The sequence below is a fragment of the Typopeltis vanoorti genome, chromosome 12, assembly GCF_054136105.1.
Source record: "Typopeltis vanoorti isolate ZY-2024b chromosome 12, IOZ_Tvanoo_1.0, whole genome shotgun sequence".
NCBI classification, from domain to species: Eukaryota; Metazoa; Arthropoda; class Arachnida; order Uropygi; family Thelyphonidae; genus Typopeltis; species Typopeltis vanoorti.
The window spans coordinates 25,905,914-25,927,652 of NC_143560.1; the positions used below are offsets into that span (position 1 = coordinate 25,905,914).

At 35.0% G+C, this 21,739-nt stretch overlaps 1 protein-coding gene across 5 annotated transcripts in view; it reads left to right on the forward strand.

The window, feature by feature from the left end:
* Positions 1-21,739, forward strand: part of LOC150100640 (DCC-interacting protein 13-alpha-like) — a 408,578-nt gene that overhangs the window by 53,054 nt on the left and 333,785 nt on the right. For all 5 annotated transcript variants that reach the window (XR_016549161.1, XM_090401384.1, XM_090401387.1 and 2 more), the window contains 2 exons: positions 6,775-6,865; positions 10,766-10,864. Coding sequence is in view for 4 of the 5 variants with exons in the window: in XM_090401384.1 (XP_090257510.1) it covers positions 6,812-6,865; positions 10,766-10,864 (153 nt within the window). In the remaining variant the exon portion in view is untranslated. The remainder of the gene's footprint in view (positions 1-6,774; positions 6,866-10,765; positions 10,865-21,739) is intronic.

Below are 21,739 nucleotides of genomic sequence, written 5' to 3' on the forward strand. Positions count from 1 at the left end.
CACTGACGTTAACTCATCAGTGGCCCTCTCTTCTTAGGAATCTGCACGCACTATAGCTGCAGCTTTATCCACGTAGCACACATAGCAAGGGGAGATTCTTGCTACGCATGGCGGCAAGCTTTTCACAGCTATACAGCCTTCCGCACAGCTAAACCAGGTACCGACAAAACGAGAAGAAAAAGATGATGATTCAAATCCCCGCCGAAACCTATATACTCCAAAACAGCAACCTCACTTGGTGGTGTCGTCATACATACTGCGACAGCCGATTGGATACCGTGGCCACGAACTATCTTCGACATGGCCTAAAACTATTATTAGCTTGTACGCATCTTTTTAGAATTTATACATGATTTTCTATCTTAATAGATTTAACAAACCTTCTCTATTTAGTTTATGGGATACTTTAACATTACTTAGAATTTACTAATCTGGATATACACATGTTCTTGGGTCATTAATGAGCACATTTTCTGTTTGGAGGCATAAGCATGTCATTATCCACTGCTTCTGAGCTAACCCTATGTAGTGTCGGAAAAGGGAGATGACTCATCACATTTTCTCGACACAACAAAGGCCCCCCCTTTAATTAAAATTTTTTCTTAATTAAGTTATGACAAAATTTCTTTGCCCCCTTTCCCTTTGTTTCCCCTTTTACATTTCTGCTAGAAGTCCCTGCCGAAGGAATTCTTTCTCTCAGTTCTCTGCGGTGGGTTGATGGTGATGTTTCTCTACTTTCCACACTGCCCTTTGGTAATGGCATGATATCTGTGGGGGTCCCTTCGGTTTGAATTTTCCGTTCATTCAGCCTTGTGTTCTGACTTTCTATTGAGTTCTCTGATTCTACCTCTTTGCTTTCATACTTTTGATTGTTCTTTGAGTCATTCCTTCTTCCATGGAAGAGCACAGTTGCTTTGGGATAATCACAGGAAAAACCATGTTTTTTCAGGAAATCTTCACCTAAGATCATTTCCACATGTGGGTACGCGTTTCTGGGCAGTACGAGGAAATTATGCCATGTATGTAGGCCTAGTCCTACCAATTCTATTCTTAACCTTGCCCGTTTTTGGGCATAAATCACAGGGGGTGATATCCCTAATAGTCTAATTGGCTTCCTCAATCTCTTAGTTCTCACTTTTATGAACGTACTCAGTTCCCTGATGCAGTTTTCAGATACAGTTGAAACCTGGGAGACTGTATCTAAGATTGTGTCTAAATCCTTCCTGCCTATTCTCGTTGTTACTTTCATACCTGTGAGGTTTTTCCTTTCCCTTTTCAAATTGCTTGGCACAAACGTAAGATGTGGCCTCATGTTGGTGCCTAACACTTGAGGATCCCTGTGTGGTAAAACAATCACGGGCAATGTGTCCTAGTTTATTACAACGGTAACATCTAGGGATTTCACGTTCGAAATCTCGTCTAACCTCTCCGTCTGCAGACAAAGAAGGGCTCGAGCCACATTGGCTAGACATTTCAGTCAACCTGTGCATTAGGGACTCTAATTTATCAAGTACTGGCTGTTGTAATCTATTTACTTCTTGTCTTATGAGATCAGCTACCTTCTCCTCTGGGATCATTTGAAAACTCTTGCTGTTAATATTATTTTCCGTCAACTGGCTTGCTATTAAATCAAGTCGTTCCATGAGTGGTTGTTGGAGTTTTTCAACCTCCATTTTGATTAAGGAGCGGACTTCATTGAGGCTACAGGTGTCATCGTCGACCTTACAGACAGATTTCACTTTGTTTCCTTCTATATTTTCTTGTACTTCTCAGCATTTTTCTATTTCCTTTTCTCTTCCTTCCTTTCCTTGATATAAAAATTATATTATCTCTTATTATCATTTACTACGTTTACGTAGTTTGCAGTGGCTGTGGGGTAGATGTCCCCAAGCAGTTGCTCTTTCTCTGTGGTGACATTAAGGCACTCCTTCAGGTTAGATATGTCTTTTGCAAACGCCACCTCCTTTAATTCCTGTCTCAGGCCTACTCTGAATAGTTGGAACACTGTCCAATCCAAATGTCGTCTCTCCTCCTCTTGTACACTTGGTGAGTTAGCACACGTGAGTAGCCTGTTGTAATACTCATTTACACTTTCTTTTTCCTGTTGCCTTATGCTTTGGAGCTTCCAGAGGTTAGGCCCCACTGTCTTGGTCTTTGAGAATTGTGAGGTTAGAATTTGCCTAAACCTCTGGTAGTCCATTGTATTTTTCAATAGAGGAGAGGAGTAGAAGTAGCTTTTTGCCCTTCCAGTTAACTTGCTGCGAAGCAGAATGAGTAACTGGAAGTCACTCAATCTCCCTATGTTCCTAAGTTCTACTTATTGAAAATAAGCCCCCACATCGTCAGAATCTTCGCTAGAGAACTGAGGGAAAATTTGTTGGGGGTTTATGGTCCTAAAGAACTCTGTGTCGCTCATCTCGGTGGTTGTATTTGGTAGGGACATACTTACGCTCTTTGATTAACACTGTTCAAATTCAAATAATTTCAAAAAAATTTCACTATTATACCTATCAATACTGAGTTTGTTTCTGGGATTGAGACCAGCTTGGTGCGCAAATTAATCTCTTTCAGCACATCCTGTCGACTGCGGCATTGTTATATCTTCGTCTTTTTGTCTTTGACGTTATTGGTGCCTTATTTCTTATTTGTCCTATCTTACACTTTATCTTTTATTATCATTAAATCTTAGTACTTTACTTATTATCAGTTAATTCGCTTGCCGACAAATTTGTATTATTTAATGACTGCGCCAGCCGGCAACAGAATCCTGATATGCTATCCAAGATTACTTAGAAAGAAAATGCAGGTATCATGAACTATGCAGTCGTGGTCCCGTTTCTTATATTATTAGTGGATTCCCCTTTTATGCACGGTTCGTAATTTTCCAAGCGGTAATTCAATCCACAGAAAGCATGACAAACTCATTTGATTACACATAAAGAAATACGTTTATTTTAGCACAAAACATAATGATACAAGTTAGTTAATCCTTAAATTAAAAGAGCCTGGGTTCCCTCCCTTTTCTTAATTTAACACATCCAAAATTTCTACACTGTAATCCTCTATACTGACACAAATTCCTTCACTTATATATATATATATATATATATATATATATATATAAAACTATCCTCAGACTCTGACAACATATACTAAGTAACCAATCTACTATCATACATGCTAACTACACACATATATATATATACACAAGTCAATTCAGTAACTCTGACATAGATTTCTTGAGGCAATGCTCCTTCTTATATTTCAGACTTAATCCTCCCCCAAAATTTTAGTTAACATTCAATTAGGTTTGAACAGTATAACATTATTATTCTTTAGACACAAACAGTTCGTAGCCTTGGTTTCCTACTTGGCTCAAGCCTAAAGTGCCTTTTCCTTAGATATAGACAAAATGTCCAAGCTGCTGACAGTTCCTGCAACACTTCACGGAAATGGGCTGTGTTCTCAAGATCAGTTCTCCTTACTCCACAGTTACTCCGATATTAATATGAAAAGATTTCTGCTTATTTCTTGCTTTATCTGGATATTTGGATCTCTTTACTGTACTTTCTTTAATGGGAGCTTCATCATTCTTTTGTTCCACACGAAACGAAACACTTTTACACTGATTTATACACTGACTTTAACTGATCAGTGGCCCTCTCTTCTTAGGAATCTGGATGCACTATAGCGGCAGCTTTATCCACGTAGCACACATAGCAAGGGGAGATTCTTGCTATGCATGGCGGCAAGCTTTTCACAGCTATACAGCCTTCTGCACAGCTAAACCAGTACCGATGAAATGAGAAAAAAAAGAGGACGATTCAAATCCCTGCCGAAACCTATATACTCCAAAACAGCGCCCTCACTTGGTGGTGTCGTCATACGTACGGCGACAGCTGATTGGATACCGTGGCCATGAACTATCTTCGACATGGCCTAAAACTATTATTAGCTTGTACACATCTTTTTAGAAGTTATACATGATTTTCTACCTTAATAGATTTAACAAACCTTCTCTATTTAGTTTATGGGATACTTTAACATTACTTAGAATTTACTAATCTGGATATACACATGTTCTTGGGTCATTAATGAGCACATTTTCTGTTTGGAGGCATAAGCATGTCCTTATCCACTGCTTCTGAGCTAACACTATGTTGTGTCGGAAAAGGGAGATGACTCATCACATTTTCTCGACACAACACCTTACTACTATCATCACTGAGAAAATTTAGTCTCCCATAGTCATTTTTTCTTTTACTTGTTGCAAAGTTTACTACAGACTGAAAGAACTATGATTTCTTTTGTCCTGCTCAGCTAATGTCTTCTCAAAATCTGATTTTGCACTTACCATGCTGGTCCCTTTCTTGTCTGTATCTTTTACTACTTGTGAGCTTGCTGATCACTTTCCTCCTTATATATACCCTCCACAACATTTTTGCATCTTGTGCTTCTGATACTAATCATCCATCGAGCTCTCACCTAATTTATCCTCTTGACCTTGTATATATGTCTAATATTTTTTTTCTTCAGACACCTGCCCTCTCCAATTATTAACATTTTTCCCTTATATATTCTTATGCTATTGCTCTGCTTCCAGCTGTTATAAGCTGTCTGCTGGTAAGTTTGTCATATTCGCCTGTTCTCTAGCTCCATAGTCTCTCTTCCCAGTTGGAGCCAGTGGACTACCTTGGTTTTGAATATAACTTTTGATCATGTGACCAAATTCAGCACTTCAAATTTTAAGTTCACTCCATCGCACGTTGATTCAAGTAGCTATCTCTTAGTATGTAAATTACATTTCTTTCCTCCTTTCCATATCCTTGAAGTTAAAGTCTCCTATAATAATTGGCCTGCACTCATCATACTAATTTGCAACTCATGTCATCTCATCTTTCTTTACATCCCCTAGTCCAGTGTTTCTCAAACTTCAGATATCCACATGTACCCTTTCTTAAATCTTCATTATTACCAAGTACCCCCTTATCAAAATAATAATAATAAATTAATAAAGTATATTTCATTGTAAATGTCTAGTTTATTTGAATTTATATGTTCATGTAAACAAAAAATATGATTTATTTTTAATAGAACAAAATTTGGAATAGGTTCCTCTTCATTTCCCTTCCATGAAAATTCACATTTCAAGTAATTCATATCATACTTACGAAAATTTTTCATCTTCTTCCTAGTTAGTTCTCTAGAGATGTCAGACGACACACCCTTATCAATTTCATTTGATCCAGATACAATATCAACATTTTCTTGTTGCTTACAGCTACTTGTATTTGCTATATTGCTCTCTTTTGTGCATTTTATAAATCCAGTCTTTAATCAGTGATCCATACTTAAGAATTTGAAAGCTAAAAAATTTACTGTATTTACTCGAATATAACTCGCATTTTTTTCCCAAAATGAAAGCTAAAAAATCGTGGTATGATATATATGCAGGGATTTTCGGAAACTAACGTTTTCAGGAAAAAAACTGAAAATGGCGTGACTTACTGAGAAGCCCCTATTCGCTGTCGCTACTTTTGGCATCAAGAACAGTTTCCTTGTGGGCATTGTAAGTCACCTACTCAAATAGCTTTATCTTCTTTCCCATTATTTCAAGCAGAAATTACCAATAATTTACAAGACTTGAGATATGTAATGAACAATCCTTCATGAATTACTAATGAGAAATAAAAGCAAAGTGTGAAACAGACAGCAATGGTAGGCCAGTAGAGATAGAGCAGCCATGAAGAAGTGCATATGATTGCAGTATTAACAAAAGATCGTGCAAACCAAAGACAAGCCAACAGTAGAGTTGAAATGCTAATTCTCTTCAACCGAATTCCATAATATCTGAAACACTTTCACTATATATTTCTTAGTTTTAACATGTTCATAACAGGGTGGTGTCAACCAAAACCATATGTTGCCAGTGCAGCATGTGGTTTTGCTTGAGTCTATGCAGCTGTTTCTGTTGGAGGGAAGATGTGATTCATCAGTTAGTGCAATTTTTATCCCAGTTGTCTCTAATTGCACTATTTGTTCAGAAATATATTACACAGACTGCAAATGTCTCTGTACCTTATTCAGTGATACAATAAAACTACTTTTTTTTCTTGCATCTTCAATATAGTGATGCTGTTGGGGAGAGCGTGTTGTTTACCACAGGGATCGAGTTACTATCGCCAGGACGTGAATGTCGTGGCAATAGTAACTCACAATTTTCGTGAACCAATGGGGGTACGCATATACCACACTTTGAGAAACACTGTCCTAGCCTATAATGGCAATCAATCATATTGTAATTATCCTCAGTAGGACAATTATCTTGTCTTACTTAAAGCAATTAATGTGAAGTCAGTAGCATCTGTATACAAGTAGATTAGTCCAGAAGACAATTGATATGAAATCTTTTTTTGCTTATGCTTGGGCAAAGGATTAAAAGAAGATTGGAATATTTCTTTTCAAGTAAAATAAATTTTGTACTGTGGTGATTTGCTGATGCTTGTCTTCTGTCTTCCTTTGTACTTCCACCTCCCTCCAGCCTGTAGCAGTAGCTGTATATTTTGTCCTAATTGGCTCTATCTCACCTATCATCAGCAGACCCACCTCCCCAATTCTGTTTCTTCATCTTTACTGAAAATACTATATCCCTCACATGCTATCCCTATAACCACATCATCTATTTATATACTTTTAAGGGGTAATTTTCTGTCTTTTTCTTTCATATTTGATTGTAATATTTTTTTTTCTTTTGCTTTTTTCTAATTCTCTTAGATTAACTTGGGTTTAGAAGAAACCATTTTGATTAGTAATGCCAGGATTAGAGAAAATTCATCTACAAGATGCATTTGATGATAATCCTCAAGTAAGTCCATTTTGTATATTGATAATTGATTGTGAAGACTAAGAATAATGTTGATAGAAGAATTGACAAATCTATTCAATAAATGACTAAAAGAAAAAGGTATATCAAACATCCTCAACAACATGTTATCATGATATTGCTGGAAAATAAAGCTGATAAGAAAAAAGATAAAAACTGCATGCTTATGTCTCTGTCACAAGTGCTAACCACTTGTAAAAATAACAAGTAGAATCATCAGATTATTAGCTCTAGCTCAGCATGATGAGCAAGGCAGTTTATAAAGGATTTACCGCAACAACATTTTCTCAGTACGTATAATACTGTAAAAAACGTATATAATAAATGATACAATTATGTGAAATTTTGACAACTCTACTAGTAGCCATTTTCTTTAAGCAGAGGAGTTTCATTTAAACAACCACATTTGAGAACTAGGTTACATTAAAAATATAGGTTTCTGCTTTAATTTAGGTATGTAAGTTGATATACTTAGAAAAATTAAAGATGGAAACTTACATGAAATAAATTTATTAGCTGCATAATTGTAGTTGGTGGATTGAATGGTGAGAAGGAGAGTGGTAGAGTAGGTGCCTCCCTCGATGAGTCTTTGGACTCCCTGGAGGTGTTAATAATAATAATAATTTTTGCCTATGTATTTTTCATACTTATCTGCCTAGATTATATGGTCTTTCCAAGTTCCCTAACAGTGAGTAGATTCAAGGAGAGGTATGATAGGATTTGTGTGTATGATGATTGATTTGGGTCTCCTGTGATGAGTCTCTGGAATCTATGGAGATACCTTAAAATAATAATAATAATTTATAAACTAGGTATTTCCATTAAGACCAGTAGTAGATTGTATTGGCTGTCCTACATATAAAGTTTCTAAATGCTTGTCTATGTTACTGTCTTCATTTACTGGAAAGTCTACTTCTCATATCAAGAATAAATATGAAGATAAGCTTCAGGAATGGCAGACAGTATCAAATAGTGGGTTGGACAAATATCAGAACAGGGAACTTAACATGAGACTAATTTGCCTATAGTCAAACAGAGGGTTCTATTAAGAAAGAAGTAAAATTTTTTGAGGCATTAGAGAAGGCAGGTCTCACAACAAAAAAAGGAAAAGTAGGAAATTATTGCCAGACATATTGAAATGTTTTGGGAAAATTTGGAGAAAGAGCATGTTAAATGCCTGCTGGATTTCTGTTCCGGACACAGACTAGTTATTACTAACACCATGACCTAACATAAATGTGTACAAACTCACATGCAGAGAATATGCAAGTAATAAGAAAAGTCTCATTGACTACATTATTGTTGATAAAGATGTTTTCCATTGGTTCATGACACAAGTGTACAGAGGATTTGAAATTGGAAGGGATCATTATTTAGCTTTAAGCAGGATAAGATTGAATTTTATATCGAAAAGAAGTTTTAAAATGAATCCATGTTTAGCAACTTTCAGAGGTGAATTTCAGACTCAAATACACCAAAATTATTCAAGAAAAAATGAGAGAGGTTGAACACAAAAAGGAAACATCGATCAATTCAGCCAGAAAGTCATGTGGTGAGGTTGTCTGTAAGAATAGAAAAATCAAAAATCCATGGTGGATGCAGGAAGTTAAAGAGGCAGTGAAGAAAAAGAAGAAAGCATATCGAAAGTTCCTGGCAAGTAAGTCAGCTTATGCTCTTAGAGAATACAGAGAAAAATGTAAGGAAGTTAAGTACTGTGTAAGAAAGTAAAACTAGCTAAACAAAAGTCATGGGAAGGCTTTGGTAAGAACATAGAAAATGAATATCAGGGAGGTGGCAAAATTTTCTGGAGGCTATTGAAAATGCTTAGAAATGGAGGAAGCAGTACTGTAAAAGGAATCAGAGATGATAAAGATCACACGAAATCTGAAGATAAAGGTATTCTAGATGTCCAGAGTAATTACTTTGAAAGATTATTAAATTAAGCAAGCAATGTCAGCAACATGGCAGAAAACACTCAACGGCGGGAATGCAGGCAGAAATACATAACCATACTTGAAGTAGAAAAAGCCATCAAAAACCTGAAATGTTAAAAAGCAACTGGAGTAGATGAAATTCAACCAGAAATGCTGAAAAGTTTTACAGTGACTGCACTGCATAATTCCTAGTCAGAAGGCCTACTCAGAGATTGAATTCCAGATGATTGGAGTAGAGCTCTCATCTCTAAAAAGGGAAATAAAACTGAATGTGAGTATTAAAAAGGTATTTTCCTACTGAGTGTTCCATAAGACTACTTACTTCAAGCAAGTATACTTCAAAAACACCTAAGAAAAATTGTGGAAGGGAAGTTTGATGAAGAACATGCTGGATTCAGGCCAAATAGAGATTGTGGGGATCACATTTTCACTTTAAGATAAGTTGTTTTGAAATCTTGGGAATATAACATGGGTGTCGATAGTATCGCAAGTGAATGCAGCAGTAGATTTGAGCTGCGCTAAAAAAATGTTTTTAATTAGTGTAGTGCAGCTTTTTATTGCAAATTGTGCTGCATTTTTTCAGTTTAGATACAAGTGTCTTCTGATGTTGTTGTAGAAATTTTTTTTTTGTTTATATTGTGTTTTGCTACTTGTTTGTTCATACTGCTTCTGAAAATGGTGTCTATAAAGAAACATACATCAGCAGTATGGAAGGCTTCTGTATAAAAGTCTAGCTCTGCCTTGGATTTTTTTGCAGTGGATGCATTGCGAAAATTGCTATATGCATGCACCCAAAAATGTGAAAGATTTGTGGAATGTTTGGGTAAATAAGAAGAAGGAAAGCATCAATGTATATGAAAAGCATCTTGATAGATTAGAGCAATTAGAAATGGTGGCAAGCATTGGGATCATAGTAGAAGAGCTTAGGCAGGAGGTAGTGAACATGAAGTCAAAGGATAGGCGAATTTCATTGTATGGGGGCTCAATCATTAGAGACGTGATGACTAATCAAGTGTACAAAACATGCTTTCCTGGTGGAACAATGAAGCAAATAACTGATGTGTTGCAGAAAAGGAAAGACCAGGTATCAAAATTAGTAGTAGTTATGGGCACAAATGACTTGAGACTTGAGGAAGTTGTTGCAGCAGATAAAGAAGAATAGCGTTGTTGGGGAAGTCATAGGCATTTTGCTCAGATATGACAACAGTGAATGGAAAAGGAGAGCACAGATAATGAATAGTAAGATATCTGAGTTATATGAGGCAAAGGGGATTCAATTTGTAAATCTGTGGAGTGAATTTGAAGGGAAGTTGGAATGGTCATTGTTTTCTGAGAAGACACAGTCAAGAAGATAATGTAGTAAATGATCATTCTACTTGTTAACTAAATGGATGCTTTCAGCATTGTGAGGCAAGCTTTTTGGCATACTTAATATCACAAAATGAGAGTGGGGGAAGCATTCATTTTAAAATCATATTCCAACTAAACTCTTATATTAGATAACTTTTTTTTTTTGTTTAGTTTAGCATTATATTATAGTGCAAACAAAATTATATTTTGTTGTTTAGATTCTTATCTAAGTAATGGCAGTGATAAATTGCAATTCATTTATGACTGTTTTTATTCTTTTTTTAATGAGAGTATACAACAAGATATTAATTTCTTTTGTGAACTCTGGCATATTCAGCTGTTTCATACCCAGTGTTGAGATTCCCCATAAACTAGGATAGGGAATGCTTAAGGCTGATTTTTGCTCTAATGGTGATATCATTCATGGTGTCAGCACCTTTTTTGTCGATTTGCAGAAATTAAGTTATTACCTTTCTCTATAAGGTGCAAGTAAATTTTTTAAATATATTGTCAGGAAAGTAATCATTATTTTGGATATCTTTTAAGGCTATGTTACTAATTTTTTCATATAGCAGTATTTTAATTTACTGTTTTATAGACAAGGGCACTTGTGGCTTTATTTGAGCAAGATGCACACCTTTTGAAGAACTTTATCAAGTCATTTTATAATCATTGTGAAAAAGTCTTAAATGCACAGGTTAGAATTGTCTTTTATTTTTGTAATTTTAGAATTTTTTTCGATTATATCAGACTATATGTTCAGTATTTATTTGTAACTTTTGTCACTTTGATTCTCTCCCTCCCCCATATATCTTAAAATATAGAGTGAGAGAAAAGTATGTAGATAATTTTTTGTGATACTTCTGAAGTATAAAGTAACATATAAAAGATTTGAAGAAAATCATTAGCATTGTCATAATAATACATATAGATACAAGCCTGATCAAAAAGAAAAGCCTCAGTATTTTGTCATACCAAATATAAGCAAGAAAGATTATTCTTGAAATCTGCATCCACACTTAAAAATTATTACTCCAACCTTAATAAATATTTATATATGAAACCACACCTCCTCTGGGTCCTGAGTTGGACCAGCTCAACTTTCTTTGTGTTGCTTTCATGCAAATGATGGTTCTGTATTGTATTGATATATGTGACAGAGAAGAAATATCAGAATCATTAAACTTGTGTTTACTTTTATTCCTTAATGGTGCTGATTCTGTTAAATTGCTGTTCTAAATATTCAATAATAATAATTGATGAATTTCTTTGCCAGCAAACATTTTGCTTCTTTAAAAGTACACTACCAGACCTACAATTTACCAATGATAGTTAAAATATTGTTCTTGATTAATTGTGTATTATAAAATATGTTTGAGGATATCATATGTAATTTGAATGTGAAAGCAATACTCACTAAGAGTAATATTCAGATAGCTCAGAAGATAATGCAAAGAGGATTTTGGAGAAGGATGGTGTAATGACTATGGCTTCTGAACAAATCTTTATTTTCCATTCTCCATCTGCCTACTGGTAAGCCTATTTGTAATTGACTATTTGCTTAATTAAAAAAGATTGTGAATAAACTGACGCTTTAGGACTGACTGGACTGGCTAAATTTTTATTCTGTATTAGCTCAAACACAATTAATAGTGTCTTATAAATTTCATTGTCAAGAATGTTAGGAGAAGAATACTTGGGAGTTGGGGGGAGGGAAACACCACCTATCTTGCTATTTACATCATGGAATCAATGTTATAAATAGCCTTCTGGAACAATGGATGGAACTAATACATTATTAATGAGTAAAGGATCGAGGGTAAAATGATGAGCTATCAAAGGAACTTCATTTATCAGCCAGTTATACATTTATACATCAATCACTGAATTACCCAATCTTGTTGGGAAATCAATCTGCTAGTCAGGTAATTCAGGATACTGTAGGTATCCTGAATTATGATGAATCATGATATTATACCAGAAGTTGATTTACGTGCTAACCCCATTTAGGGATTGGTTTTTACTGAAAGTTGTTATTTGGTCCTTTTCATTAAAATTGAAACATACTATTTGATTTTTCAGACCATGGATTTAATAAACATTTATACAAATGGTCTACTAGTTTCACCAGCTGTAACATTCTAGCTTTGTCAAGACGAGAAAGGTTATGCTAGTATTAAATGCAAAAAACAAAAGAATGAAGTAACGGTTTAAAAACAGTTAGACAAATTGGAGAGCACGCATGACATCACACGCATAAGGAGTGAAGACTTAGTTATTGTTATTAAGTCACATTTTATAATTTTTTTGCGTAATTTAGTTCCGTTAAACTTGATGAATTTAACAGATTTTTCCACATGTCTTTTAATATTATTCCCTGGTTTTTATTGAGATTATTTCCTGTTCATAGGACTACTGCAGCTTCTTTAAAGGTTCTACATCTAAAATCCTCTTCGATATGTTGCATGGAACTGTTATCACAATCTATTGAATGGTCTGAAGTTGAGAAATGATGTGCTAACCCTGGGGTGTCTCTTCTATTATGATTGACATCTCAGACATGTTCCTTTCGAATTTCTAGGCTTCTTGAAGTTTGGCCTATGTAGGTGTCCACATGTACATGGTATGCTATAAACACCTGCATATTAGTAGAAAGCGACACTATCCTTAGTGGATCTTAATAACTGTCTTGTAGTTGTGGTAGGTTTAAAAACAACTCTGATGTTAAAAGGTCTCATGATTCTTGCTATTTTCGTGGAGACTGATCCAGCATAGGGCATGACAATGGATGATACGTACTGGGTCGTCCGAGGTTGTTTCTATAGAGAATTTTGTTGATTATATTTTGAGGATAACCATTTTGTGATAGAGTTTTTGATATAAGGGTTTTGATATATTTGACTTAGCAAGTACATCCTTTTCCTCTGTGATGATATTTTTGACTGTTTTTTAGCATGCGTATAATGCTCAGTTTCTGTGCATAGTGATGATTGGATGTATAATGGAGATAACGTCCAATATCTGTAGGTTTATGATATATCGTAAGTTTGATATTTCTATTATCTTGTTTTTTAACTAGTACATCTAAAAAGGGCAATTGATGATTGTTTTCCAATTCTAATGTGAATTTAAACTTCAAATTCAACTTCAAACCATTTAATAGATTGGGATAACAATTCCATGCCATATATTGAAGAGGTTTTAGTTGTAGAGCCTTTAAAGAAGCTGCAGTAGTCCTACGAACAGGAAATAATTTCAATAGAAACCAGGGAATAATATTAAAAGATGTGGAAAAATCTGTTAAATTCATTAAGTTTAACAGAACTAAATTACATGAAAAATTATAAAACGCGACTTAATAACAATAACTAAGTCTTCACGCCTTATGCGTGTGATCTCATGCGTGCTCTTCAATTTGTCTAACTGTTTTTAAACCATTACTTCATTCTTTTGTTTTTTTTGCATTTAATACTAGCATAACCTTTCTCATCTTGACAAAGCTAGACAGTTACAGCTAGCGAAACTAGTAGACAATTTGTATAAATGTTTATTAAATCCATTGTTTTAAAAATCAAATAGTATGTTTCAATTTTGAGGGTTTGGTTATTTGAAAGCCAGGTATTTGAGACATCATTCCATTCAAGCAATAAGGAACAATAAAAGGATGAATTAGATGAGGATTTTAAATTAGTATATATGAGAATATGCTTTGAATTAGGCAATTTTGTGTAGTGATGATGTGGGTGGGCAAGTTTTAAGACGCAACATTGTCAGATAGGAGGAATTTTTTTAATCATTAGAAGGCAGATGAAATGAAGTGCTAACAAGATACATCATCTCTGCAGAAAATCTGAGAGTATTTTATCATCATCATCAAATTCTTGACATGTACCCTCAAGGGGTCTACAGGATATGAGAGTACTACATGAAAAATTTACATCATTACTAACTTCCTATGTGCAGTTTTCCTCCAAATCAGTCTGCTACTTGTCAAGACTCCAATATTATCATTATCAGATCTTATATTTCTATCGTCTAAGGCACATTGTATTGTATAACTCCACCTATATCTTGGACTTCCTCTGGGTCATTTTCCTGCCAATCTGGCAGAGAAGACTTGTTTTGCTAATCTTTCCTCGCCCATTCTGTTTAAGTGACCATACCGCCTGAGATTAGCTCTACTAATGCATTCCTGGATGTCGACAATGTCAAGTTCTTTCCTAATATCCTCATTTTTAATATGATATTGCCATTGATGCCATCTGTTCACGCCTCTTATCTTTCTCAGGACTCTCATATCTGCGGTTTCTAGTCTTTGGTCAAGTGTTTTACTTCTGACCCAGCTCTCACATCCATAAGTTAAAACTGGTTTGAACACTGTCTTGTATACAGCTAATTTAGTGTTCTGACTAATTTCTCTCTTATTCCATATGCATTTATTCATTTGACTTCCTACCATACCAGCTTTGTTTATTCTGTTGTCTATTTCAATATTTAATTTACCATCTTCACTAAAAATCATGCCTAAGTAGCTGAAATGTTTTACTTGTTCCACAGGTTCCCCATTCACAACAAAGTTGACATTTTCATCAATTCTGCCTATTTTCATTGTCTTTGTCTTTTTAATGCTGACCTTCATACCATATCTATTACAACAGTTATTCAATTTAGTCAGGGAATCTTGCAAACTTGTAGCGGATTTATTTAGAAGTATAACACCGTCTGCATAAAGCAAAGAGCTGACATTAACATCTCCAATTCTGATATCATGTTTAATCCCACTTTCCTTCATAATGTGATCCATATAGATAACGAATAACAGAGGGGATAATGTACATCCTTGTCTCACACCAGATTTAACATTAAACCATCTTCCTGTACTTCCTTCAATTCTAACTGCTGACTTACAACTCAAATACAGACAAGTATTGCTTGATATAATGCCCCATTGACACCACATAACTGTAGCGTATTAAATAGCTTCTCTCTTGGCACCTTGTCATATGCCTTTTCCAGATCGACAAAACTTTAATACAGATCTTTGTTATATTCCCATGCTTTCTCAACTATTTGTCGTAAAGTGAAGCTCTGATCCTGACAGCCTCTAATTGGCCTGAATCCAGCTTGTTCTTCACCAAGGTTTTCTCTCCACAATTCTTCTCAACCGTTTTTCAAGTATGCTTGCATAGATCTTGCCAGGATCACTCAGTAGGGATATACCTCTGTAATTCTCACATTCAGTTTTATTTCCCTTTTTATATATAGGTACTATTAGAGCTCTACTCCAATCATCGGGAATTTGTCCCTCTGTCCAGGCTTTCTGAACTATGCAGTGCAGCCACTGTAAGACTTATACCACCATATTTCAGCATTTCTGGTCGAATATCATCTACTCCTGCTGAATTTCCACATTTCCACAAAAATCCTTTGATGACTTTTTCTACTTCAAGTATGGATATGTATTCCTGACTGTATGCCTGTTGAGTGTTTTTTACCACTGTGCTATCACTGCTTGTTTCATTTAGTAATTTTTCGAAGTAATTACTCCATACTTCAGGGATATCTTTTTCTCATGTTTTCATGTAACCTTTATCATCTCTAACTCCTTTTACAGCACTCTTTCCTCCATTTCTAAGCTTCTTCAACAACCTCCAGAATATCTTACCACCTTCTTGATATTTATTTTCTGTGTTCTTGCCAAAGTCCTCCCATGAGTTTTGTTTAGCTAGTTTTACACAGTGTTTAGCTTTCTTACATTTGTCTCTGTATTCTGTAAGAGTAAAAGCTGACTTATTTGCCAGGAACTTTTGATATGCTTTCTTCTTTTCTTTCACTGCTTCTTTAACTTCTTGTATCCACCATGGAGTTCTGATTTTTCTATCCTTGCATACTACCTTCCACATGCCTCTCTGACTGAATCAATCAGGGTTTTCTTCATGGCTTGCCATTGAATCTCCAAGGTTTGGTTCCTTTTCTCAAACTCTTTCATTTTTTCTTCAATAATCTTTGTGTATTTTAGTCTACAGTTCCCATCTGAGAGCTGCTCAACTTTTATTCGCTTTCAAACTTTCTTAAATGTTATTCTTTTCAATACAAAATTCAATTTTATCTTGCTCAAGACTAAATAGTGATCACTTCCAATTTCAAATCCTCTGTGCACTCTGGTGTCCTGCACCAGGGGGAAAACATCACTATCAACAATAACATAGTCAATGAGAACTTTTTATGTTGATAGTACCGATCTTTAGCTTTGGTGATGTTGAGTTGGGGTGTGCTTTCAGATTTGTTCTAGTAGCTGACTTTTCACTGTTTGCCCTGGTTTCCTGGCAAAAACAACGGGAGCCTTGTTTAACCGGGCGACGCCCCAGCCGGCACGAAATTTTGTCATGTTGTACCATCATTTTCTATATAGGTTAAGCCAATAAGAATACAATTTGGTCTGCTAAATCCCAAATTGTGAGCCCATCCTTGTTCGTTCAGTATCCAAGTAGATACCCAACAGGGTGCACCACTAGAAGATGAGAATTGGACATTAGGTCAGAAGCCCTGGTCGGTTCTCTGCATTCCTTTAAAGGCTATGTGGAGGTCTCCTCTCAGTTATACAGCTTTGACCCTTAAGCACCCCGAGAGTATTTTATGCTCTCCAAATTGGCCAGCATAATACAGCACAGCAATTATTAAATGCTTTGAACACTTCTATAGAATGCTAAGAACCATGGCTTTCGCAAAAGGTAAAAGAAAGATTCTCACATGCTTTGCCAATTTTGAACAGTTGCAAATTCCTCAATTGGTCTATTTTCTGTTCCCTTAATATGATCATTCAGTTAATGTAAAGTTTATTCCATTGACTTTTGCATTTTTTTTAATGCAGTGCTGAAATTTTTACTTAGTTGTGCATCAAGAATTAGTCAAAATTTTGAATTCTATAGTTTGATACAGTATTCCCAATGTATAAATTAAAAGTTTACCTTAAATGGAAAATTCAGTTTTTTTTTATTATTATTACACACACACACACACACACACACACACACACGCACACACACTGAGAGGCCAACAAGGCCTATAGCAAATAAATGCTGTGTATGTGCTGGAGTCGAGAACAAAATCTGTTGATATTCTTCTTGAACTAGAAGTTATTCTTGGGAAATACTTCATGGGAAGGTTATTCCACAGAACTGAAGTGGATGTAATAAAAGATGACTGGGAGTAACAGTTTGTTCTTAATTTACTTAAGTCAAAATCCTATTTTTACATTCCTTTTTATCCTTTACTCTGATTAGTAAGAAGTGAAGAGAAATGATTGACCCATTTAGGTCAGTCATTTCTTTTTGCTTGCCTGGTTGGCCAAGTGGTTAGCATATCCACTCTCCAACCAACACAGTGTAGGTTCGAATCTTGCCAGGAGCATGAATGTTTGTGATTGTCTTTAGGTGAGAGACGAATTTCATTGCCCAGTGTGAGACTACTGCCTGGTTTATTGGAGGCCTGAAATGGCTTAAAAATGTTCCATGTTTGGTCTCTAGAGCAAGGTTTCCAGACCATGTAAGAATAAATAAAAAATAAAAATAATGAAAAATAGAAAGAGAAAAAAAATATCCTTTAGCCCACCCATGATACAAATGTACTATAGGTTTACAGAAAAGATTTTTATGGGAAAAAATGCTACATAAAATTATATAATTAAATACATAAATAAATACACATACATAAGAAAAAATATGACATATCTTATGAAAAAATTATTTATCATAAGAATTTCATAAATACAAGCCATTCGCAGGATGGCTAACGTTAGTTGCCTTCCATGTCATTGTGAATTTTTCACATGTAGCTTTGTTAACTGTGTAATTTATTATTATTATTATATTGCATAGGCATCTCATTGTGGAAGGTCTGCATTGTCTACACCATAGGTGGCCAACAGCAGGCCCGCGGTAGTATAAAAACTATATTAAATTATATTTATCAATTTAGCTATTAGTTTCGACCGCAGAGTTTCTGATTGATATACTAGTTATATTCATTATTTCTGATGACAGAAACAATTTATATTCTCAACATGGAATCAAAATTGCTTTAAAAAAGATTACTCAATTTATAAAATCTACTGCTTCTCTGTGTGAGGTGTAGTAGTGGGAGTGGAAGATTTCTATGCGCTCCAGAGTAATGCATCATTGAAAGTCACTTGCTCTGCTCTGGTTACAGTGATCAGTTTCACAGTTAACAGTGTTATTGTTGCAGTTTGTCTCCTGGTCAGTTACTTCAGCCTTTGTGTACTATGAGTAAGAAATGTAAGATCTGTGAAGAAAACAGATTATTTCAGGAGAAATGGGAAAATGAATTTCTGTTTATAAACAATAACAACAAACCACAGTGCCTTCTGTGTTTGCAAGTATTGTCTGTGCACAAGGAATATAACCTCAAACGCCACTGCATACAGCACCATGCCACTAGATACCAAGTTGGACAAGTAATACACTGGACAAGTACTATAATTATACGTAATTTGAAGAGAAAGGTTAGTGCTCAGAAACCTATTTTTACTAAATCAACATCATTACAAAAATGCTCACTCTTGGCATCGTTTTTTGTAAGCGCAGAGATAGGAAAAGTAAAAAAATCATTATCTGATGGTGAATTTATGAAACACTGTTCTGTGAAAATGGCAGGTGCATTTGGGGAGGATAAAATTGCCAGTGAGTTTGAAAGCATCTCACTATCAAACAAACTGTAACAAAAAGAGTCTAGAAAATAGGTTCTCACATATTAAATAAATTAAAAAGTGTTATTACAGATTCAGCTTACTTCTCATTTGCTCTGGATGAATCAACTGACATAACAGATACAGCTCAACTTCTAATTTTCATTTGAACAGTTTCCAAAGACTTTGTTATTAATGAAGAGTTACTAGCATTAGAGCCATTGCATAACACAGCCAAAGATCAAGACATTTATGATGCAGTTATGAAGGTTGTAAATGGTACTGGTGGTAATCTCACAGCTGTTGTGACAGATGGCGCCAAATCAATGCATGGTACTCAAACAGGCTTAGTTCCTGTATTAATCTGATAGATTAATACAGAAAAAATTATAAAAAGAGTGGATGTTAAGATGGGAAGAACAAGAGGCCATCTCTGAAAGTTGTATAAAGATGTGGTGAAGAAGGGTTTTAGGAGTTGATTTTTTACATGGAGAATTGTTAGTCAGTGGAATACATTGCCTGAGTGTGTTGTGAGTGTAGGTGGTATAAATAACTTCAAAGCTCATTATGATAAATACATTGGTGATTAAGTGGGCCTTCCACGATTAGTCTGACTCCATGGAGGTTACCAAATAATAATAATAATAAAATATACAACTATTTCTTAAAAGCTAAACAACACATGCTGTCACACATTCCTATAAAAAACAAAAAATGCAACAAATTAACCTAATATTAACTAAATTTAAAAAAAAATGCTTATTTGTCTGTTCCCTTGTAATCACCTATTGTTCACTATGATTCTCTCCAGTCTACATTTAAACATGTGGTCAATACACCAATTTTATAGTCTCACTCTTATATATGGTTTTATTCCAAAAGTTCAGTGAGCTTTAGGAGATAATTGTTATTTTCATGTAGCAGTGATGAAGTATTCATATTCAATTAGGATTAGAGCCTCTGTAGCTTAGTCAGTATAGACAAAGCCCTTTGGTTGGAAAGACCTGGGTTCAATTTCCATCCATGACATGAAGAACCCTTATCTGATCTCTTTCAACTAAAGGTGAGTTAGCTGGTCTCATATGGAAGTAGAGGGATTTTTTTCCACCTGTAAACTTGGAGTTTTTTGTCCCTCTGAACAGGCAAACCCTCCCCATGAACACACACAGACTTAGTCATAAGATACGTGTACTTCAATCCCTCATTAGGAGGGCTCCCCCCCTCCCCCCCCAAGGAATGGGGAGAAAGAGGAGAGAACCCCATACAAATAAATAAAAAAAAATCCTCAACAAATTCCACCAAAAACATTCCCACATGCACTTCGCTATTTATGAGACATACATTACCAACAGACATCCTAAACTGATTTTTTGCTTTTGTTTGAAACGCATACTGAAATTGTGTTAGTAACCAGCGTTAATATTGGCATATGCTGGGATTCTTAATCTAGGGATGTTTTCTACCACATACAAATGTACAGGGACAAAACCTGCACATTTGTATGTGGTCTCATGTTCTGTGATAGACATTGTGAAATCTAGATTTTTTTACCTTCTCTAACTGAATGTTTCCTTTGGACATTCATCTCTTGTCTTGACTACTTTACCTAAATTGTAAAAATGGTCCTGAACTTTCTCACTTGTTACCCTGAGGCTTGATTTTCTGCAATACAACTATTTATACAGTCAAGTAATCTTTCTTGGCATAACTTTAGTCCTCTACTGTGTGTGTGTAGCCCCAATTTTTCTAGTGTTCTGCTAACCATCTGGAACAGTTTTGATGTGATTTGTTGTATATAAACAAGGGTTTAAGCAAATTGTCCATTCATCAGTCAGAATACCAGACAACCTTTCTACTCTCCCAATGCTCTTGATCCTTTCTTAACTAGTCCTCATTCAAATATTCTATAGTGGAGTGGAGTGCCTTTCCCTCAAACACTGGTATCCTTTGGTGTGTGGGATGATCTTTGGGACTTCTCCTCCTTTCCATGGTCATGTATACTCTTTCTACTTTCCTGTGTCAAATATATATATATATATATGTCAAACACTTGCTCTTATCAAGTTAAATAAATTATTATTGCTAGAATGAAGGCCTTCATTCTGTACTTTGTTTAGAATTCCCACCTGCTATTCAAGCTTTGGAAGTATAGAATCAAGACATTTTAAGGGAAAACTACAGCATATCCCTAATGACTTAAGATAAAAACTAACTTCATTCTCAGCATTTACTGAAGGAACAAAACAACCATTAACAAATCCCCTAACATTAACAAGTATAGCATTTATCTAAAATTTGGGAGACAGCCAATTTTAGGCCTTCTCCAGCCCAGTAAAGGTTAGAATTTGTCTTAAAATTTTTTTTTTTTCTTTTTTTCAACGTCAGACAGTATCAAGTTAGACTTTAGTTCTTTTTTGTCCATTACAATTTCAATTGTTTTCACTACTAATTGTTATTGAGTGTGTATGGTGACATTATTTGTGGCTTGAAGTACTGGTTTGAAATCCAGCAAAATTTAGCCACTTAATAAATATCTTATTTTTTTCTTGTTGTTTAACCATCAAACATAAAATGAATACAGTACCCAAGTCTGCCTGTACGATCATCAGATCCCAGTCTGACTTTGAAAACTAAGTGCAGAAAATTATCCTCTTGTACAAAATAGTAGTCATTCTATTTTCAGTATTCTGATTGGAAAATATTATTTATTTTTTAAAATAGAGTAATTATAATTATAATAAGTAATTATAGAGTAATTATAATTACTCTATAATTAATAGAGTAATTATAATTATAATAGTAATTATTATAAGGGGTGCTTAAGGGTCAAAGCTGTATAACTGAGAGGAGACCTCCACATAGCCTTTA